Source organism: Chionomys nivalis, chromosome 9 (assembly GCF_950005125.1).
Source record: "Chionomys nivalis chromosome 9, mChiNiv1.1, whole genome shotgun sequence".
In the NCBI taxonomy this organism is placed as follows: Eukaryota; Metazoa; Chordata; class Mammalia; order Rodentia; family Cricetidae; genus Chionomys; species Chionomys nivalis.
Genome location: NC_080094.1, coordinates 55438613 through 55454934, shown reverse-complemented (window position 1 = coordinate 55454934; position 16322 = coordinate 55438613). Strand labels below are relative to the sequence as shown.

Below are 16322 nucleotides of genomic sequence, written 5' to 3'. Positions count from 1 at the left end.
CAGCTGTCATCAGCGAAGTTTCTTCTTGCGGTAGACAGTAACTAACACAGTGACCCTTACAGGACAATGTACATGAATGAGGAACCTGAAACCAAACCCTTCATTAGACCCTTCTCCTCAGGGCTCAGAGGGCTCTGAGGAAGAGGAGGCAGAAAGATCTTGAGAGCCAGTGGGGATGGAGGACGCCGAGGAAGCGGGGTCTTCGAGTTGCAGTAGGGCTGACACATGAGACCCCACAGAGAGACTCACGGCGCCTGCACAGGGCCAAGCCAGAGGGGTTCCAGTGCTGAGAGGAAGAGCTGGACAAGCATTCCCATCCATAACCAAAAAGCTATCTCCAGTTGACAACTGCTTACAAAGGAAAATCAGTTTCTCTAGGGAGTCTCACTGCGAATACTAACCGCACTTGAGGGCAGGCCCGGCGCCCAGCGGTAGACGGCCAACATAAACAAACCCAATGTCATTTTTGTAGACTTTTTGTCTCACTTTGCACTGTTTGGGCATTTTCTGTCTTACTGGCCTTTTGCTTATAAATCATGGTTACTGATTTTGTGCTTTTATGGGTTTTGTTTTTGTGTGTATGTGTGTATCATATGTTTTTCTTTTGTTGTTGTTGTTGTTTGTTTGCCTGTTTGTTTTCTAAAGAAAGAAAGGGAATAGAGTTGGGTGAGTGGGGGAGATCTGGGAGGAGTTGGGGGAGGGGAAACCATGATCAGAATATATTGAATGAAAAAATTTTAATTAAAAAAAAGATGGTGTTCTTTCTTTTTTTTTCTTTTTCTTTTTTTGGTTTTTCGAGACAGGGTTTCGCTGTAGTTTTAGAGCCTGGCCTGGAACTAGCCCTTGTGGACCAGGCTGGCCTCGAACTCACAGAGATCCGCCTGCCTCTGCCTCCCGAGTGCTGAGATTAAAGGCGTGCGCCACCACCGCCCGGCTTAAAGATGGTATTCTTTTCAGCAGTGCATATACTAACATTGGAACGACACAATACAGAGATTAGCTTGGTCCCCGTGAAAGATGACATGCAAATCTGTGAAACAGTCCTTGTTTCTCTTTTTCTTTCCTTTTCTTTTTTAAAAAAAGGCTAGGGCTGTTATACAGAGAAACTCTATCTAGAACCCCCCCCCCCCAAAAAAAAAGAGCTGGGTGGTGGTGCATGCTTTTAACCCCAGAATTTAGGAGGCAGAGGCAGCTGGACCTTTGTGAATTCCAGGCCAGTCTGGTCTACAAAATGAGTTTCAGGACACAGAGAAACCCTGTTTCAGAAATTAAAACAAAAAACCAAAACAAACGACAACAACAATAAAATGGGGCCGGCTCTCCTGCAGCACAGAGATGGCTCAGTTGTGACTGCAGCTCCAGAGGGGTCAGATGCCTCTGGCTTTCGAGGGCGCCTGTGCTCGTGTACACATTCAACACACACACACACACACACACACACTTAAAATAATTAAAAAAAACTGGGATTAAAGGTGGGCACCACCATGAATGGCTCCATACATTTTCTTCAGTGGTGTATCCACTGCTTTGTGTATGTAGTACATGCTCCTGAAGAGACAACCCTAAAGACTTCACACACACACACACACACACACACACACACACACACACACACACACACACACGTATGTACACGCGCGCGCACACACACACGAAAATAGAAGAGGGGCCCAGTAGGGGTAGGAGGGGGACAAGAAAGGACAATGTATTGGTGTGTGTGTGTGTGTGTATTTGTGTGTGTTAAATACAGTAAAAAAAATCCACGTGTACATCATGAAAATGTCATAATGAGCCAGGCAGTGGTAGCGCACGCCTTTAATCCCAACACTTGGGAGGCAGAGGCAGGTGAATCTTGAATTCTACACCAGTGTGGTCTACAGAGTGAGTTTCAGGACAGCCAAGGTTACAGAGAAAGACCCTGCCTTGAAAAACAAACAAACCAACAAAATATAAAAGAAACAAAAGTCATAATGAAGCCAATTATTGTGTATGGTTAATACATACTGACAAAACATTAAAAGTTAAAATAAATATAATAAAAAATAGAAAAACCTGTGAGACTCTGTCTTAAAAAATTTACATTGACATGGACATTCTGTTTATATACATTTACACACATATATGTACATACATTTGTATATAGCACATGATTTTATCCAAGTAAAAATAACTATTCCTGTAAGTGTAGATTTCTGTAGAATGAGTGCTTGCCTAGGTTAAGCAAAACCCTGATTTTTATCCTCAGGACTGAAAACAATAAGAACAACAACAACAAGCTGTCCCAGGAAGTGGAGAAAGGCCATACTACATAGAGAGATGGAATGAGAGTACACTAGAGGGATTTGGTGCTGGAAATCCTTCTGCACAATCCTGGTCCCAATCCTGAGTTACCTGGAGCTGAACGTAATCCTGAGGAGTCTAAACAGATAAGGGACAATGGTACATGCTGCCCAAGCCCACGGGGTCTAAGTAGGGGTCTCCTTGGAGAGTGTGGGAGTCTCTTCGGTGTGTCTTCCCTATGTGTGCCGTAGTGAAGACACTACGACATCCCCATACTTTCTGGAGGAGGAAGGTACTGGAAGATGGCCAGAGGAGAAACAGGATGTTTTCTAAACTAGACCTTGTAAATTGCAAGTCAAACCTTGGAGTCAAAAGCAGGAGATAATAGGGATCCCTGAGACAAATGTTCAGACCGCTGTTAGATTTGGGGAGGCCTTAGGGACCCAAGTGAAGAGCTAGAGGTTCACTGAGTGCAGTAAGAAATGATTTCAGTGTTGAGCCAGGGAGGTGCCAGCGGGAGCAGCAGGCGTGCGGAGTGAGTCAACAGAGATCCTGACTAGGTTCAGTGGCTGTCATGAGAGGAAGCATGAGGAGGGAGGCTGTAGCTTCAGTGACTCAGAGATGCTAGTACCATGAGAGAAACCAGAAACTGTGTGTGCGGTGGTGGCACCAAGGTCACTCAATCAGTCTTCTTTGTCCCACAGTCCCAAGGCCCCTTGGAATGGTTTGGAAACTGTCAAGATTCCTGAATATTTCATTTTGCAAGTGTGGAAACTGAGCTACGAAAAGGATAAATGAGCATGCTCTTAATCCCAGCACTTGGGAGACAGGCGGTGGGGGGGGCGATATGGGTGAAGTGAGGTCCTGTCTGAGAAGAAGAGAAAGGAAGGAAGGAAGGGAGGGAGGGAGGGAGGGAGGGAGGGAGGGAGGGAGGAGGGAAGGAAGGAGGGAAGGAAGGAAGGAAGAAAAGAAAAAGGGAGGGAGGGAGGGAGGGAGGGAGGAAGGAAGGAAGGAAGGAAGGAAGGAAGGAAGGAAGGAAGGAAAGAAAGAAAAAGGGAGGGAGGGAGGGATGGGGCGAGAGAGAGAGAAAGGAGAAGAAGAAAAAAAGAAATGATTTGCCTGTGGGGATGAGTGTCAGGACTTGAACGTCTGAACTGGAATCTGGGTCTCTCTCTGTCCTAGAAAGGAGCATGTCAGGTTAGGTTAGGGTAACAGCTGACCTTGGACGTATCTATCAGAACGTAGCTCATCACCTCCACCTAAGGAGATAAGAAAACAAAAGAAGGTGGTTGGTGCTCTAGGAGATAGGAAGCAATCTTGGCTAAAACTAAACTTGGGATTATCTAGGCTTCACTTGGCTAGTATTTCTGTCCCTCAGTGTTTCTCTTTCTCTCTCCCTCATACACACGCACACACACACGCACACACACACACACCTGTAGCTTCCTGAAAAGGAACCTGAGCCCCAGTGGATTCGGACAGGTATGGGTGCTCACCTGGCCCAGCAGGTTTCTAGCAGGTGAGCCCCCAATGGATTCAGACAGGTATAGGTACTCACCTGGCCCAGCAGGTGCCTAGCAGGTGTCACAGGTATACCTCAGAAAGACTTCTAGAGAATGCCACTCATACACCCAACTCTATGCTGCTCCCCTAACCCCTTGGTGATACTATCTCACTTGACATACTACCTTTTTGTCTACAGACCATGATGTCCTTAAGACAGAATAAGCTTTGTTTTCCTCAAAAATGCTCTTTAAAGTTCCTCCCAGTTCCAATTCTTGGATTCCTATTCCCCTCCAAGCCTCTGCTGGCGAACCCTCATGGGCACAGGATTCCTGGACCAAATCTCTAGTCACATTGTCCACAGCCAGCAACCCTGACCTGCAATAATCCCTTATGTGTCAAGGCTGAAGACTGGTCCAACCAACCCAAAGCTACAAGCTTTGGCCAGTGGTGGAGGTTTGAAGCTGTATAGGTTGTCCTTGGTATTTAAGCTGGGGTAACATTCCCCAGCCAGACCCTGAGTCCTGAAATCTGTCCAGAGGATGGGAGGACGGGCCTGAGGTTGTCCTGGAGCCCCAGTGCTGAGCATCACACTCCAGAAAGGAGGGGGAGCGGGGAGGGCCCCACCTACCTGGTGAGGTCATGGGAAAGCAGCTCTGGCGCTGACACCTGGGGAAACCCGTTTCCAGGCTGCTTCCCACGCTAGCTCTCCTGGGAACCAACTAAGCCAAGCCCCAAGCAGGGAGCCCCACACCTGTTCCCCCTAGTCCAGTTTCCATCACATTGTCCCATCTGATCCAGCCCCCACCCTTCAACCCAGCCTCAGTTCCCAACCCATCTGCCAGGCTGCTGGGCCTTGAGAAAGGTTACGAAGGGGCGTTGGGCATGATCCAGGAAACCACGGAGACAGCAGCTTCAGAAACAGAAGGTTTTATTCGCAGATTGCATTGCTCACCTTCTAAGCTATGACCTTGGGGAAAGGGACAACCCCTGCCCCTTCCTCCTTCAGGCTCTCATTTGCAGCTCCTCCCCCTCCCTTCGCTGGGCCTGGACTCTCACTTCCTGCCCCTCTGCTGGCCCAGCCAGTTTGGGCAGTGCCTAGGGAGTCCAGAGACCCAGTTCTTCCCCAGGAACAGCCCAATCTCCCTGGCCCTGGGCCTGAGGGCAGCCCAGGTGTCAGCCCTCTCCACAGCTGGCCGCCCTGCTCTTTCTCTTTTTAGGCACAGTCCTCCACTTCAAGGCTCACGTTCTGTTTCCCGTCTCAATCTCTCACTGGCGTGAGACTCAAACTCTCACTTCCTACTGCATCTCAAACCTCTCCAAATCAAGACCGACCATCTTCCAACCCTCCAAGATGCCTCACTGCTGTCTGCTTTGTCACACCTGTGCTAGGAGAGGGTGAGGACATCCACAATGGGCCTGCATTCAGCTGAGCTGGTCTGCGGCCCCACGGTAAAAAAAAAAAAAAAAAAAAAAAAAAATGGGAATTACATCCCAAGCTGCTCAGAAACCGGCACTGTTGCGATTATCCCATGAATAGCAAAGTGCTGGGACTTTCCTGCGAGTCTTGACCAATGCAATCCAAATCAGAGTCAGCCCCTTGCACAGGACAGAGCTCACCCCGTCTTATCAGAGTGTGCAGCTAGAGGCCCACATTCCCAGCATTCAATAGAGAACTGAGTCCCGGGAGCTGGCCAGGCCCTGCTAGTCTCCAGCCACCTGCCTACCACTTGCACTAGCATGACTGCTCAAACAAAGCAGAAGAACTTCTTCCAGCGGCAGCGAGAGAGCGTGCGCACACCTTTTGCGTTCAGTTTCTTCTCTAGGCGGGCTTTGTGTTCAATGGCACTGAGAATGGCCGAGTCAAACACCTCCTTCAAGTTCTTCTGTGTCAAGGCTGAACACTCAAGGTAGCAGCAGGCCCGGATTTTCTCCGCCAGACTCTGGGCCTGGGGTTGGGGTATTGGGCCCTCCCGGCCTCCCTGGTCCAGTTGAATTAGTACATTGACATCGTCCCTCAGATCAGCCTGAGTGCCCACCAGCAACACAGGTGCTTGGGGGTTGTGAGTGCGAATCTCCGGCAGCCATTTTTCTGTGATGTTTTGGAAGGAGCTGGGCTGCACCACACTGAAGCAGGCCAGAAAGACATCAGTATCTGGGTAGCAGAGGGAGCGAAGCCGGTCAAAGTCCTCCTAGGGGGTAGCAAGGCCAATCGTTAGCAAGATCATTCCCTTCACATTGGAACAGGAGTCTGCTTCTCACTTGGGGGTGTGGAGACCTAAGACTCCTAAAGCCCAAAGCCTGTTCCATTCCTACTCCATGCAGGCATCCTTCCAGCCTCCAACCCTCTCCAACCCCTCACCCAACGAAGGCTACACCCAGCTTCTCACCTGCCCCGCGGTATCCCAGAGCTCGATTCGCACAGGGGCTCCATCTACCAGGACTTGCACTGCAGAGGTGGGGAGGGGAAAGCATGAGTTAGGCACAGCATCCTCGTCCTTCTAGGCAGGCCTCACCAGCGCCACCTCCGGGCCTGCTCTCGGGGGTCTTCGGTGCCCTCCCGCCAGCACGCCGGCCCTAAACTACAACCCCTCCCCAGCCTCAGGGGCCCCGGGGCAGTAGAACATACCGGAGAAGGTGTCCAGTGCCGTGGGCCGGTAGCGCGTGGGGTACCCATTGCAGGTGTAGCTGACGATGAGACTGCTCTTGCCCACCGCGCCATCGCCCACTAGCACGCATTTGATGCCCAGCTCCGGAGGTGCGCTGCGCCGCCGCGGAGGAGGGGTCGAGGCTGGGAGAGGCGGTGGCTCGGCGTCGCTCAGTTCCCGTGGCGGCATGGCCCGCTCCCGAGGTAGCAAAGGGGCCAGCCCGGACCAGGCTCCGCGGCGCTTAGGGAAGCAGGTTTCGCAGGCGGTCGGCGACAGTCTGTCCAAGCTGGGCACGCCCGCTAGAGGCTAGCAGAGGGTATATATGTTGGGCCCTGCCCACCTCATCTGCATGTCCCAAGTGGCCCGGACCCCGCCCACCGACCTGGACCTCCCTCTGCAGAACATTCAGCGATAGCAAAGCTTCCAGAGAAGAAAGGGATATGAAAACCTGGCCATCGCGAAGGTACAAGGACAAAGACCCGGCATATGATATTTGGCAGATTCATGATTTATTGCTAATAGGAAGACACAAACTACAGAATCCATAATGCAGCATGTTCAAATTAAACACATCACATTAAATCTTTTTTAAGTAAAAAAAAAAAAGCTTTTATACATACGTTGGTATGTGTATTAAGCATAAATATAGTAATTTTACTAATATTCTTTTAACCTACTGGGAGTGAGCCTGAGATTGTAGCCCAGAGTGCCTGCCTAGCATGGGTAAAGCCCTAGGTCTGATTCCCCAGTACCACCGGCCTGGTGGTGCAGTCCTCTAATCCCAGTCCCCTGGAGGCGGAGGAAGAAGGATCAGAAGTTCAAGGCCATCTTCTGTTGCACAGAGACAGATGGACACCAGCCCGGGCTACAATGAGATCCTGTCTGAAATAAACAAATAACCTGGCATGGTTGGTTGCTGCCCCATGGCTTTATTCCCAGCAGCGGGGAGGCAGACACAGAAGCAGAAGGATCTCTGTGTGTTTGAGGCCAGCTTGGTATACATAGTTAAGTTCTAGACAGTCATGACTACATAGTGAAACCCTGTCTCAAAACAAACTGACAAAAATATAATACGCATATATTATAGGGAATGGTGATGTGATCTGGGTAAAGAGTGCTTGCCTAGCATATATGTGGCCCTCTGTTTAATGTCTAGCACATTTAAAGAAATACACAGGGCTGGAGAGATGGCTCAGTGGTCAATGAACTTCTTCTGCTTCTTTGTTTTTGTTTTGTTTTGTTTTTCAAGACAGGGTTTTTCTGTAGCTTTGGAGCCTGTCCTGGAACTCACTCTGTAGACCAAGCTGGCCTCAAACTTACAGAAATCCACCTGCCTCTGCCTCCTGAGTGCTGGGATTAAAGGTGTGTGCCACCACTGCATGTTGGTCAATGGACAACAGCCATTCAAAACAGAAGTTGTGAAGCTTCACATTGGATTTTATATTTTCACTATCAAATATATTTTTGAATACTTTTTAAAGATCTAACGTGTCTAGGTGTTTTGTCTGCATATATGTCTGTCTATATGCCACATGCATACAGCGCCCATGGAAGCCAGCGGAGGACGTCAGATGCCCTGGAACTGGAGTACAGATGGTTGCTAGCAGCCATAAAGGTGCTCAGAACCAAACTCACATCCTTCACAAGTGCAACAAGTGCTCTTAGCTGCTCGGGCATTTCTTTAGCACCCCCTATGTGCATTTGAGCATTTGTAAAGTTCCCAAAATACCTGCTGTTATTCTTTTTAAATAAAGTGCATTTTTTATTTTTAGTAAGTGTGTGTACATGGATATGTGCACATGAGTACAGTCCCTGAGGAGACCAAAAGAGGACCTACGAGTCCCTGAAGCTGGGCTTACACACATTATGAAGCTGCCTAAGCAGGTGCTGGGAACTGAACTCAGGTCCTCTAGAAGGGCAGCATGCTTCTTTAACTACGGAGCCATCTCTCCAGCCCAGCACCTAATGTTCTCATCAGCATGAAAGCACACTATAATTACCTGCTTGCAGCTGCTGTTCCTGGGCCACCTACAGTCCTCGCCCTGAAAGGAACTCACAGACTCTGACAAGACTTCCCGGGTAAGGTCACCCAGAGAGCAAGTGAGAGAGTAGCCTGATACTAATTTAGTCTCTACGGAAGTCACAGCAAGTGACATTAGGCCCAGTACCTTCCTCTGCTTCCCTAGGCAGTCTTTTATCTCAGTCTGCACAAAGATCACCGAGACGCTTTCACAGAAGCAGGCAGACATTTCATGAGTTTGGGGAAGGGACAAGACTGCAAAGCGGATAGCAGGTGACACTAAAGAGACACCCAGTATACTAGTTCAGAATCCCACAAATCTAGCCTGATGTGGTGGCACTCATCTGTAACCCCAGCACTCGGGAGGCTGAGGCAGCAGGACTGCCATAAAACAAAGACAGTAGTTTACATGATGGATGCCAGGGCATCCAAGACTACCCAAGACCCTATCACAAAATACAAACAAAAATCTTGATGTGGAAATGGCTAAAAAATTGCTGGCTTGACCACGCTTGGAAAACTGTAGGTGTCCCAGTACCCACTTTTATATCCCAATGTCTACCTCCTCATTCCCTTTATCTACACGTATAAAGATGTTAATGATCCTAATTGTTGCCTCACCCCCCCCCAAATCCTCAGACGCATCCCCATAGGTTTATTTATGGAGTTACTGAAAGGTGTTCTAAGTGTCGTCATTCCCTTACATCACCCGAGAAAGTCCAAAAGCCGTTCATTTTGTCCTAGAAAGGGAGGGGACTTTAGACTCAGTCTCCCCTGTCCTTCAGCTCATAAGCTGACTCCTACAGAATCAATCACTTCACCACTCTTAGTACTATATCTCTGAAAGCCCTTCTGGTAATAGCTGTCTGTGATTCAGGAATCCTGGGGATGCTGCATAGGTGTCCAGGACAAAACTACTCAATACGCGTGTGGGGACACACCCACTCTCCTCTCTCTCTCCCTCTGGAATACTCTTTTCTTTAACCTGGGTCTTAATAATAACTTTATTGGGCTGGTAATATAGCTGAGTTTGTACAGTGGTATCACACATAAGTCCTGGGTTTCATTCCCAGCATGATATGAATCTGGAGTGAAGCACACTCCTGTAATCCTGGTGCTTAAAAAGTAGTGACAGACCAGGGTATGGTTGCACACACCTTTAATCCCAGCACTTGGGAATCAAAGGCAGGCTGATCTCTATGAGTTTAAGGCCAGCGTGGTCTACTTAGAGTCCCAGTTCAGCCAGGGCTACGTAGTGTGACTCTGTCTCAAAAATAATAAAAGATGTAGTGTTAGGAGAATCAGAAGCTCAAGGTCTCCTTGGCGACACTGCAGGTTCAAGGTCAGCTGGAATATGTGAGGACCCGTCTCCCAAAGGGAAAACTAAAGCTTTATTAAAGGTTTAGATTTAAGGGCAGTACTTTTCAATCCTTTCTGAAGACATACAAATACCACACGGGGGACAAACACGGACATGTCTGCTGGGCTTGAGGAAATGTCCTGCCCTGGTCTGAGGCTGGCCATTCTTCAATGGTCTCGTGCGTGGAGACACTTTCTGACCAAGGTCCCTCTGTCTAAGCTGGTTTAGGTACAGTCTTGTCAGCAAGAGGGGGAGGGAGGAGACAACCTGGGAGCTGGTGAGTCACCTATTTCTCAGCTAAGGACTTGCAATTCTGGCTGCTGCTTCTGGGAAAGTCCTCTTCTAGGTGCCGGGGTTGCCGGGGTTGCAACTTCTTCCTGCCCGCCTGCCATGTCTGTCACAATTCCAGACATATCTGCTAGGGTTACAACTTGGCACCAACATTATGTGCTGGGTAAATGGTCTGCTCTAGGATGGGGGCAGGAAACAGACACGAGGAGCCTGAAGCATTGTGGAGAGCAAGAGCTAAACAAACAAATATGAAGGAAAAATGGAAGCAGTTCATAGAGAGAAAAGTCAAGTGGAAGAGTTTGCGATGGTCCAAACTGAACTATATGAACAAGGTAAAGCAATAACAACCTCTCATAAGACAGATATTTATAAATCTATACCCACAAATGCTTTATATATAAATAAGACGAGGATAAGAATTTCACATAGCTGGGCAGTGGTGATGCACACCTTCAATCCCAGCACTCAGGAGGCAGAGGCAGCTTGTGAGGTTGAGGCCAGAATGCTTCCAGAATGTTCAGTATAGTTGCATGGGACTCTAGACCTGTAAAAATGCTGCTGTTTGTCCTGACTGACAACAATCAGAAGAACTGAAGTGAGGTGTGTGTTTGTGTGTGTGTGTATCTTCCTGTTTTGTCACTGGATATACTGAAGTCCAGAAGATGAGTTGTAGAATTAGGAGACTTCAGAGAAACTGACAATCTGTCCCCAACCAACAGTCACAGTCCATACTAACGTGTAGAATATTGTCAGGCATTTTTGTTTATTCCTTATCCTATTTAAATACATTTATTTCTTTAGATTTATTTATTTTATGTTGACCCAAGCTCTGTTCCCAACATCCACATGGCAGCTCACGAATCTCCCCACAACTCCAGCTCCAGGGGATCGGCACCTTCCTCTGAACTCTGAGGTGCCAGGCACACATACAGTGCACCTCTATAGTGCATGCAAAACACTATATGCATAAAATAATAATAAAAACAACAGGAAAAGCCAGTGGTGGTGCTGGTGCATGCCTTTAGTCCCAGAGGTAGAGGAAAGCTGATCTCTGTGAATTCAAAGCGAGCCTGGTCCACAAAGTGAGTTCCAGGACAGTCAGAGCTGTTATACAGAGAAAGCCTGTCTAGAAAAACAGAACAAAGAAACAAAAACAAAACAAAACAAAAAAAAGCAAAAATAAAGACAAGAGAAAACCAAAAGAAACTCATACTGCACTCAAGGCTGCTGTTAAGAGTGAGTGCAGTGAGGCCTGGCAGTGGTGGCACACACCTTTAATCCCAGCACTTGGGAGGCAGAGGCAGGCAGATCTCTGTGAGTTCGTGGCCAGCCTGGTCTACAAGAGCAAGTTCCAGGACAGGCTCCAAAACCACAGAGAAACCCTGTCTTGAAAAACAAAACAAACAAAAATAACAAACAAAAACAAAACAAAACAAAAAAAAACAACAAAAATAAAAAAAGAGTGAGCCCAGAGATCAGGAAATTTTTAAATAAAGAGAAGATGAAAGAAAAAAAATCTTATGGGCTGTTGAAATGGTTCAGCACGTAAAGATGCCAGCCACCAAACCTGAATATCAATACCTGAGTTCAAACCCTGGGACCCACATGGTGGAAGTAGAGAACTGATTCCCGCAAGCTGTCCTCCTCCTCTGATCTCCAGATGCCTGCTGCCAAAAGGCACAAGCACTCACACACTAATAAATTAGTAAGTACATCTAATAAAAATAAAACATTAAATTAAAAAGAAAAAAGGATATATATGTATATGATACATACATACATATATATATATATATATCACTTATTTGCCAGACTTTAACAATGATAATGACAGTAATACAATAATCATTAGACTCTGACACACTTTCTAAATTTTCCCGGTTAACTGGAGTGAGAGAGCGTTTGGGGGTTATATTCGGTGGTCTTGGTTGAATTTCCTCGTGCCATCACTGACTAGCCCTCTAGCTGCCAAGGTCCCACACATCCTCCGTTTTATCCATGGGCGCTCAGCTCTGGGCTTCTATCATGTCCTTGCCCTTCCCGTTTTTCATCCAGCCAACCCCAAGTGAGAATATCTGCCCCCAATCTCTAAGTGTCCTCAGACCCTGACCAATACCGCTGAGTGCTTGCTAATAGCTGTCACTTAAAAACGCTCATCCAGAGCCAGCTCATCCAGAGGCACACGCTTTTAATCCCAGTTTGGGAGACACAGGTAGCAGGAGCTCGGTGATTTCGACTTCAGCCTGGTCTACAGAGTGAGCTCCAGGACAGCCAAGGCTACACAGAGGCTGTCTCAAAAAAAAAAAAAAATCACACAAAAAAACAAATCAAAAAAAAAAAAAAAAAAAAAAAAAACAACAACAAAACAACAGCAACCAGAAACCATCCTTCCTGACTGCTCTGGAAGACGGTGGAGGGGCAGGTTTTAGTGCCCTAGCAACAAGGCCAGTCTGCGGAGGCCCAGTGGTCATGCGCAGAGAAGCATCGACATTTCCAGAACTTTCTACAGAAGTAACTGGACAGAAACCGTGGCCAAGGTCCCTACCATTCCTCAGCCAAGACGCATCTTTCTGTGGCCTGTGCGAAGTCAGCGGCCACACTGGACCAGGCAAGGCCAGGCTGCCCTGGTATGTTCCATGGGGTCCCTCCCTCCCCTGACAAGAAAAACAAACAAAACAACAACAAAAACCCAGGTAGTGGTCCCTGCCGCCCTCCGGTTATGCGGCTGAAGCCTGTCAAAAAGTGGCTCACCTCGGGCGTCGAGCTCATGGCACCACCGGAAGTGTCTGAACCAGGTGATGACCACAACGGGAAGGAAAGCGGAAGGAAGAGACAGTGAACCGGAAGGAGCCCTCTCCCTCTTGAGGAGAACTCGGGGAAGAAAACCCGTTGGTTCACGGAGGTCCTCAAGACCAATGGTGTGAGCCCAATAAAGACTGTATGTGCGTAAAAAACAGCCTCATCCAAAAGGACTCCCTTTAATTTTTGTTGTTGTTGTTGCTTTGTTTCTCGAGCAGGGTTTCTCTGTGTTACAGTCCTAGCTGTCCTGGGAACTCGCTCTGTAGACCAGGCTGGCCTCGAACTCACAGAGATCCGCTTGCCTCTGCCTCCCTACTGCTGAGATTGAAGGCATACGTCATTACCACCCAGTGAACTCCCTTTAACTGAGGTCCCCATTATACTTACTTCTAGCGATTGATAAAGCTATTTCTCAATTTAATGAGTAGGCTACACATTGTAGCCCAGAACGGTCTGGAACTTACTACGTAACCCAGGTCAATGGCGAAATTATCTCCCTGCTTCAGCCTCCTGAGTGCTGGGCATAGACGTGGAGCCACCACCGGGCTCTCGGTCCTTTCTTTCCAAGTGTCTGGCTTCCTTCCCTTCAGGATTCTGTATCACAATACTCACCTCCTACCTACCTTCTGGGCTTGCTTTGTCCCTCTTTAGTGCACCCAAGTTTCTTTCTTTCTTTCTTTCTTTCTTTCTTTCTTTCTTTCTTTCTTTCTTTCTTTCTTTCTTTCTTTCTTTCTTTCTTTTTTTTTCGAGACAGGGTTTCTCTGTGGCTTTGGAACCTGTCCTGGAACTAGCTCTTGTAGACCAGGCTGGCCTCGAACTCACAGAGATCCGCCTGTCTCTGCCTCCCTGAGTGCTGGGATTAAAGGCGTGCACCACCACCGCCCGGCCTCACCCAAAGTTCTTAAGACAACAGATCTGTCACTCTCCCACTCAAAAGCCTGCAGCAGAGAGTGAGAGTAAATGCTGGTCTCAGCTTGACATCACACACCCTCAGGATGGGATAATAAACTGACTGAGAGGGATTGTTTATTTATGTATTTATTTATATTTATTTATTGGATTTTTTTGTTTTGTTTTGGTTTTGATACAGGGTTTCTTTGTGTAGCCCTGGCTGTCCTGAAAGTCACTCTGTAGACAAGGCTGGCCTCAAAATTAGAGATCTGCCCCTCCCAAGTGCTGGGATTAAATGTATGCACTACTACGGCCCTTGGAGAAGAAGAATTTTAAAAGCTGGGAATTGTTGTGTATTCCTATAATCCCAGAAATGGGAATGTGGAGACAGGAGATCAGGAGTTCAAGTCTAGCTTCAGTCACTTATGTAGTTCAAGGCAAATCTTGGTTACATGGTGAGTTCCAGGCCATTGTAAATTCCTGTCTCAAAACAAAATGAAAGAAAAGAAGAAAAAATGAGAAAGGAAGAAATGGGAAGAAAGGAAGGAAGAAAGGAAGGAAAAGGAAGGAAGGAAGGGAGGAAGGAAGGAAGGAAGGAAGGAAGGAAGGAAGGAAGGAAGGAAGGAAGGAAGGAGAGGGGCTGGAGAGACAGTTCAGTGGTTAAGAACATTGACTGTTCTTCCAGAGAACCTGGGTTCGATTCCCAGCACCCATATGGCAGCCCACGACTGTCTGTAACCCCAATCCAGGGGATCTGACACCTCACACAGATATACATGTAGGCAAAACACCAATAAATGCTCATAAAATAAAAATAAATTATTTAGAAAGAGAAAGAAAGAGGCAGGGACATTGCAGTGAGTCGGTGGTTAAGAGAGGTCTCCTGGGAGAAAGCTAGGGTTCAGTTCCCGGCACCCACGTGTGCAATGAAAAGCATCGGCTCGGGACCCTCAAGACCACTTTTTACCCCAAAGGAAATTTATCTCCCTCACAGGGACAGAGAGCAGGGATAAGGGACTAAGACAGGAGATAGAGGAAGAGGGAGAAGGGGAAAGGAACAAAAAAGGGGGGCAGGGGTGTTTTTTTTTAATATTTATTTATTTATTATGCATACAATATTCTGTCTGTGTGTACATCTGCAGGCCAGAAGAGGGCACCAGATCTCATTACAGATGGTTGTGAGCCACCATGTGGTTGTCGGAAATTGAACTCAGGACCTTTGGAAGAGTAGGCAATGCTCTTAACCACTGAGCCATCTCTCCAGCCCCAAGGGCAGGAGTATTTGTTACCGAGGTGCAAAGGACTGTCTCTGGGTAGAGAGGGGACAGACGTGGCACAGAGGAAAATGGCAGTTTATAAAGGTAAAACAGGAAAGCCTGTGTTAGGATGAGGTGTTTAATTTTAATTGGACATGCTATTTAAGTGAGCCAAAGGGGCTTTTGATTGCTGGATTTCAATACTTTAATAGCCGGACCTTGGTAGTCAGCCTCGGGAGGAGGGATTGGCCAAATAAAGGGATCGACCTTGCAGGCTAGGAATGTAATCTAATGGTTTTTATCAAGGCAGAAGAGACGGGAAAAGAGGGCAAAGCCACATGCTCACATGGGCTAGTGTCCCTTTAACACGTATGTTCACAGTCATCTGTAACTCCAGCTCCAGGGAATCAGCCCTCTTCTGGCCCCTACCAGCACTGGACATGCTTGTGGTGTACATACGTCTGTGCAGGTAAACACACATATAAATAATACAGAATCTTTAGAAAGAAAAGAAAGGTGGGGTGGGGTGGGGTGCTGTGAGGTGGCTCAGCAGGTGAAGGCACTTGCCACAGGGACTGATAATGAACTTCGGATCCTGGAACTCACATCAAGGTGGGTGGAAAACTAACTGGACAAAATTGTCCTCTGACATCTACATCACATGTATGGTGGTCACCCATGCCTGCACCCCCACACACATGTATGGTGGTACACCCGTGCCTGCACCCCACACACATGTATGGTAGTACACCCGTGCCTGCACCCACACACACATGTATGGTGGTACACCCGTGCCTGCACCCCACACACACGTATGGTAGTACACCCGTGCCTGCACCCACACACACGTGTGGTGGTACACCCGTGCCTGCACCCCACACACATGTATGGTAGTACACCCGTGCCTGCACCCACACACACATGTATGGTGGTCACCCGTGCCTGCACCCCACACACATGTATGGTGGTCACCCGTGCCTGCACCCACACACACATGTATGGTGGTACACCCGTGCCTGCACCCCCACACACATGTATTGTAGTACACTTGTACCGGCATCCCCCCACACATGTATTGTGGTACACCCGTGCCTGCATCCCTACATGCATGTATTGTGGCACACTTGTACCGGCACCCCCACACACATGTATTGTGGTACACCTGTACCTGCACCCACACACACATGTATTGTGGTACACCTGTACCTGCACCAACACACACATGTATTGTGGTACACCCATGCCTGCACCCACACACACTTGTATTGTGGTAC

The 16322-nt window shown here is 47.9% G+C and overlaps 1 protein-coding gene and 1 non-coding gene across 2 annotated transcripts; one reads left to right on the top strand and one right to left on the bottom strand.

Moving 5' to 3' along the window:
- The first annotated feature begins 944 nt into the window (after positions 1–944).
- LOC130882163 (U6 spliceosomal RNA) lies at positions 945–1052 on the top strand. The gene has a single exon (XR_009057793.1). It is a non-coding gene; the product is annotated as a U6 spliceosomal RNA (small nuclear RNA).
- A 3745-nt stretch (positions 1053–4797) lies between these two features.
- Positions 4798–6725, bottom strand: Rhov (ras homolog family member V). Its single transcript, XM_057781321.1, has 3 exons — positions 6413–6725; positions 6174–6232; positions 4798–5975 (listed from the first exon to the last, which is right to left on the bottom strand). Exons 1-3 carry the CDS (start codon positions 6618–6620, stop codon positions 5532–5534), a joined length of 711 nt encoding a protein of 236 aa, XP_057637304.1. The 5' UTR covers positions 6621–6725; the 3' UTR covers positions 4798–5531.
- Between the last annotated feature and the right edge of the window lie 9597 nt (positions 6726–16322).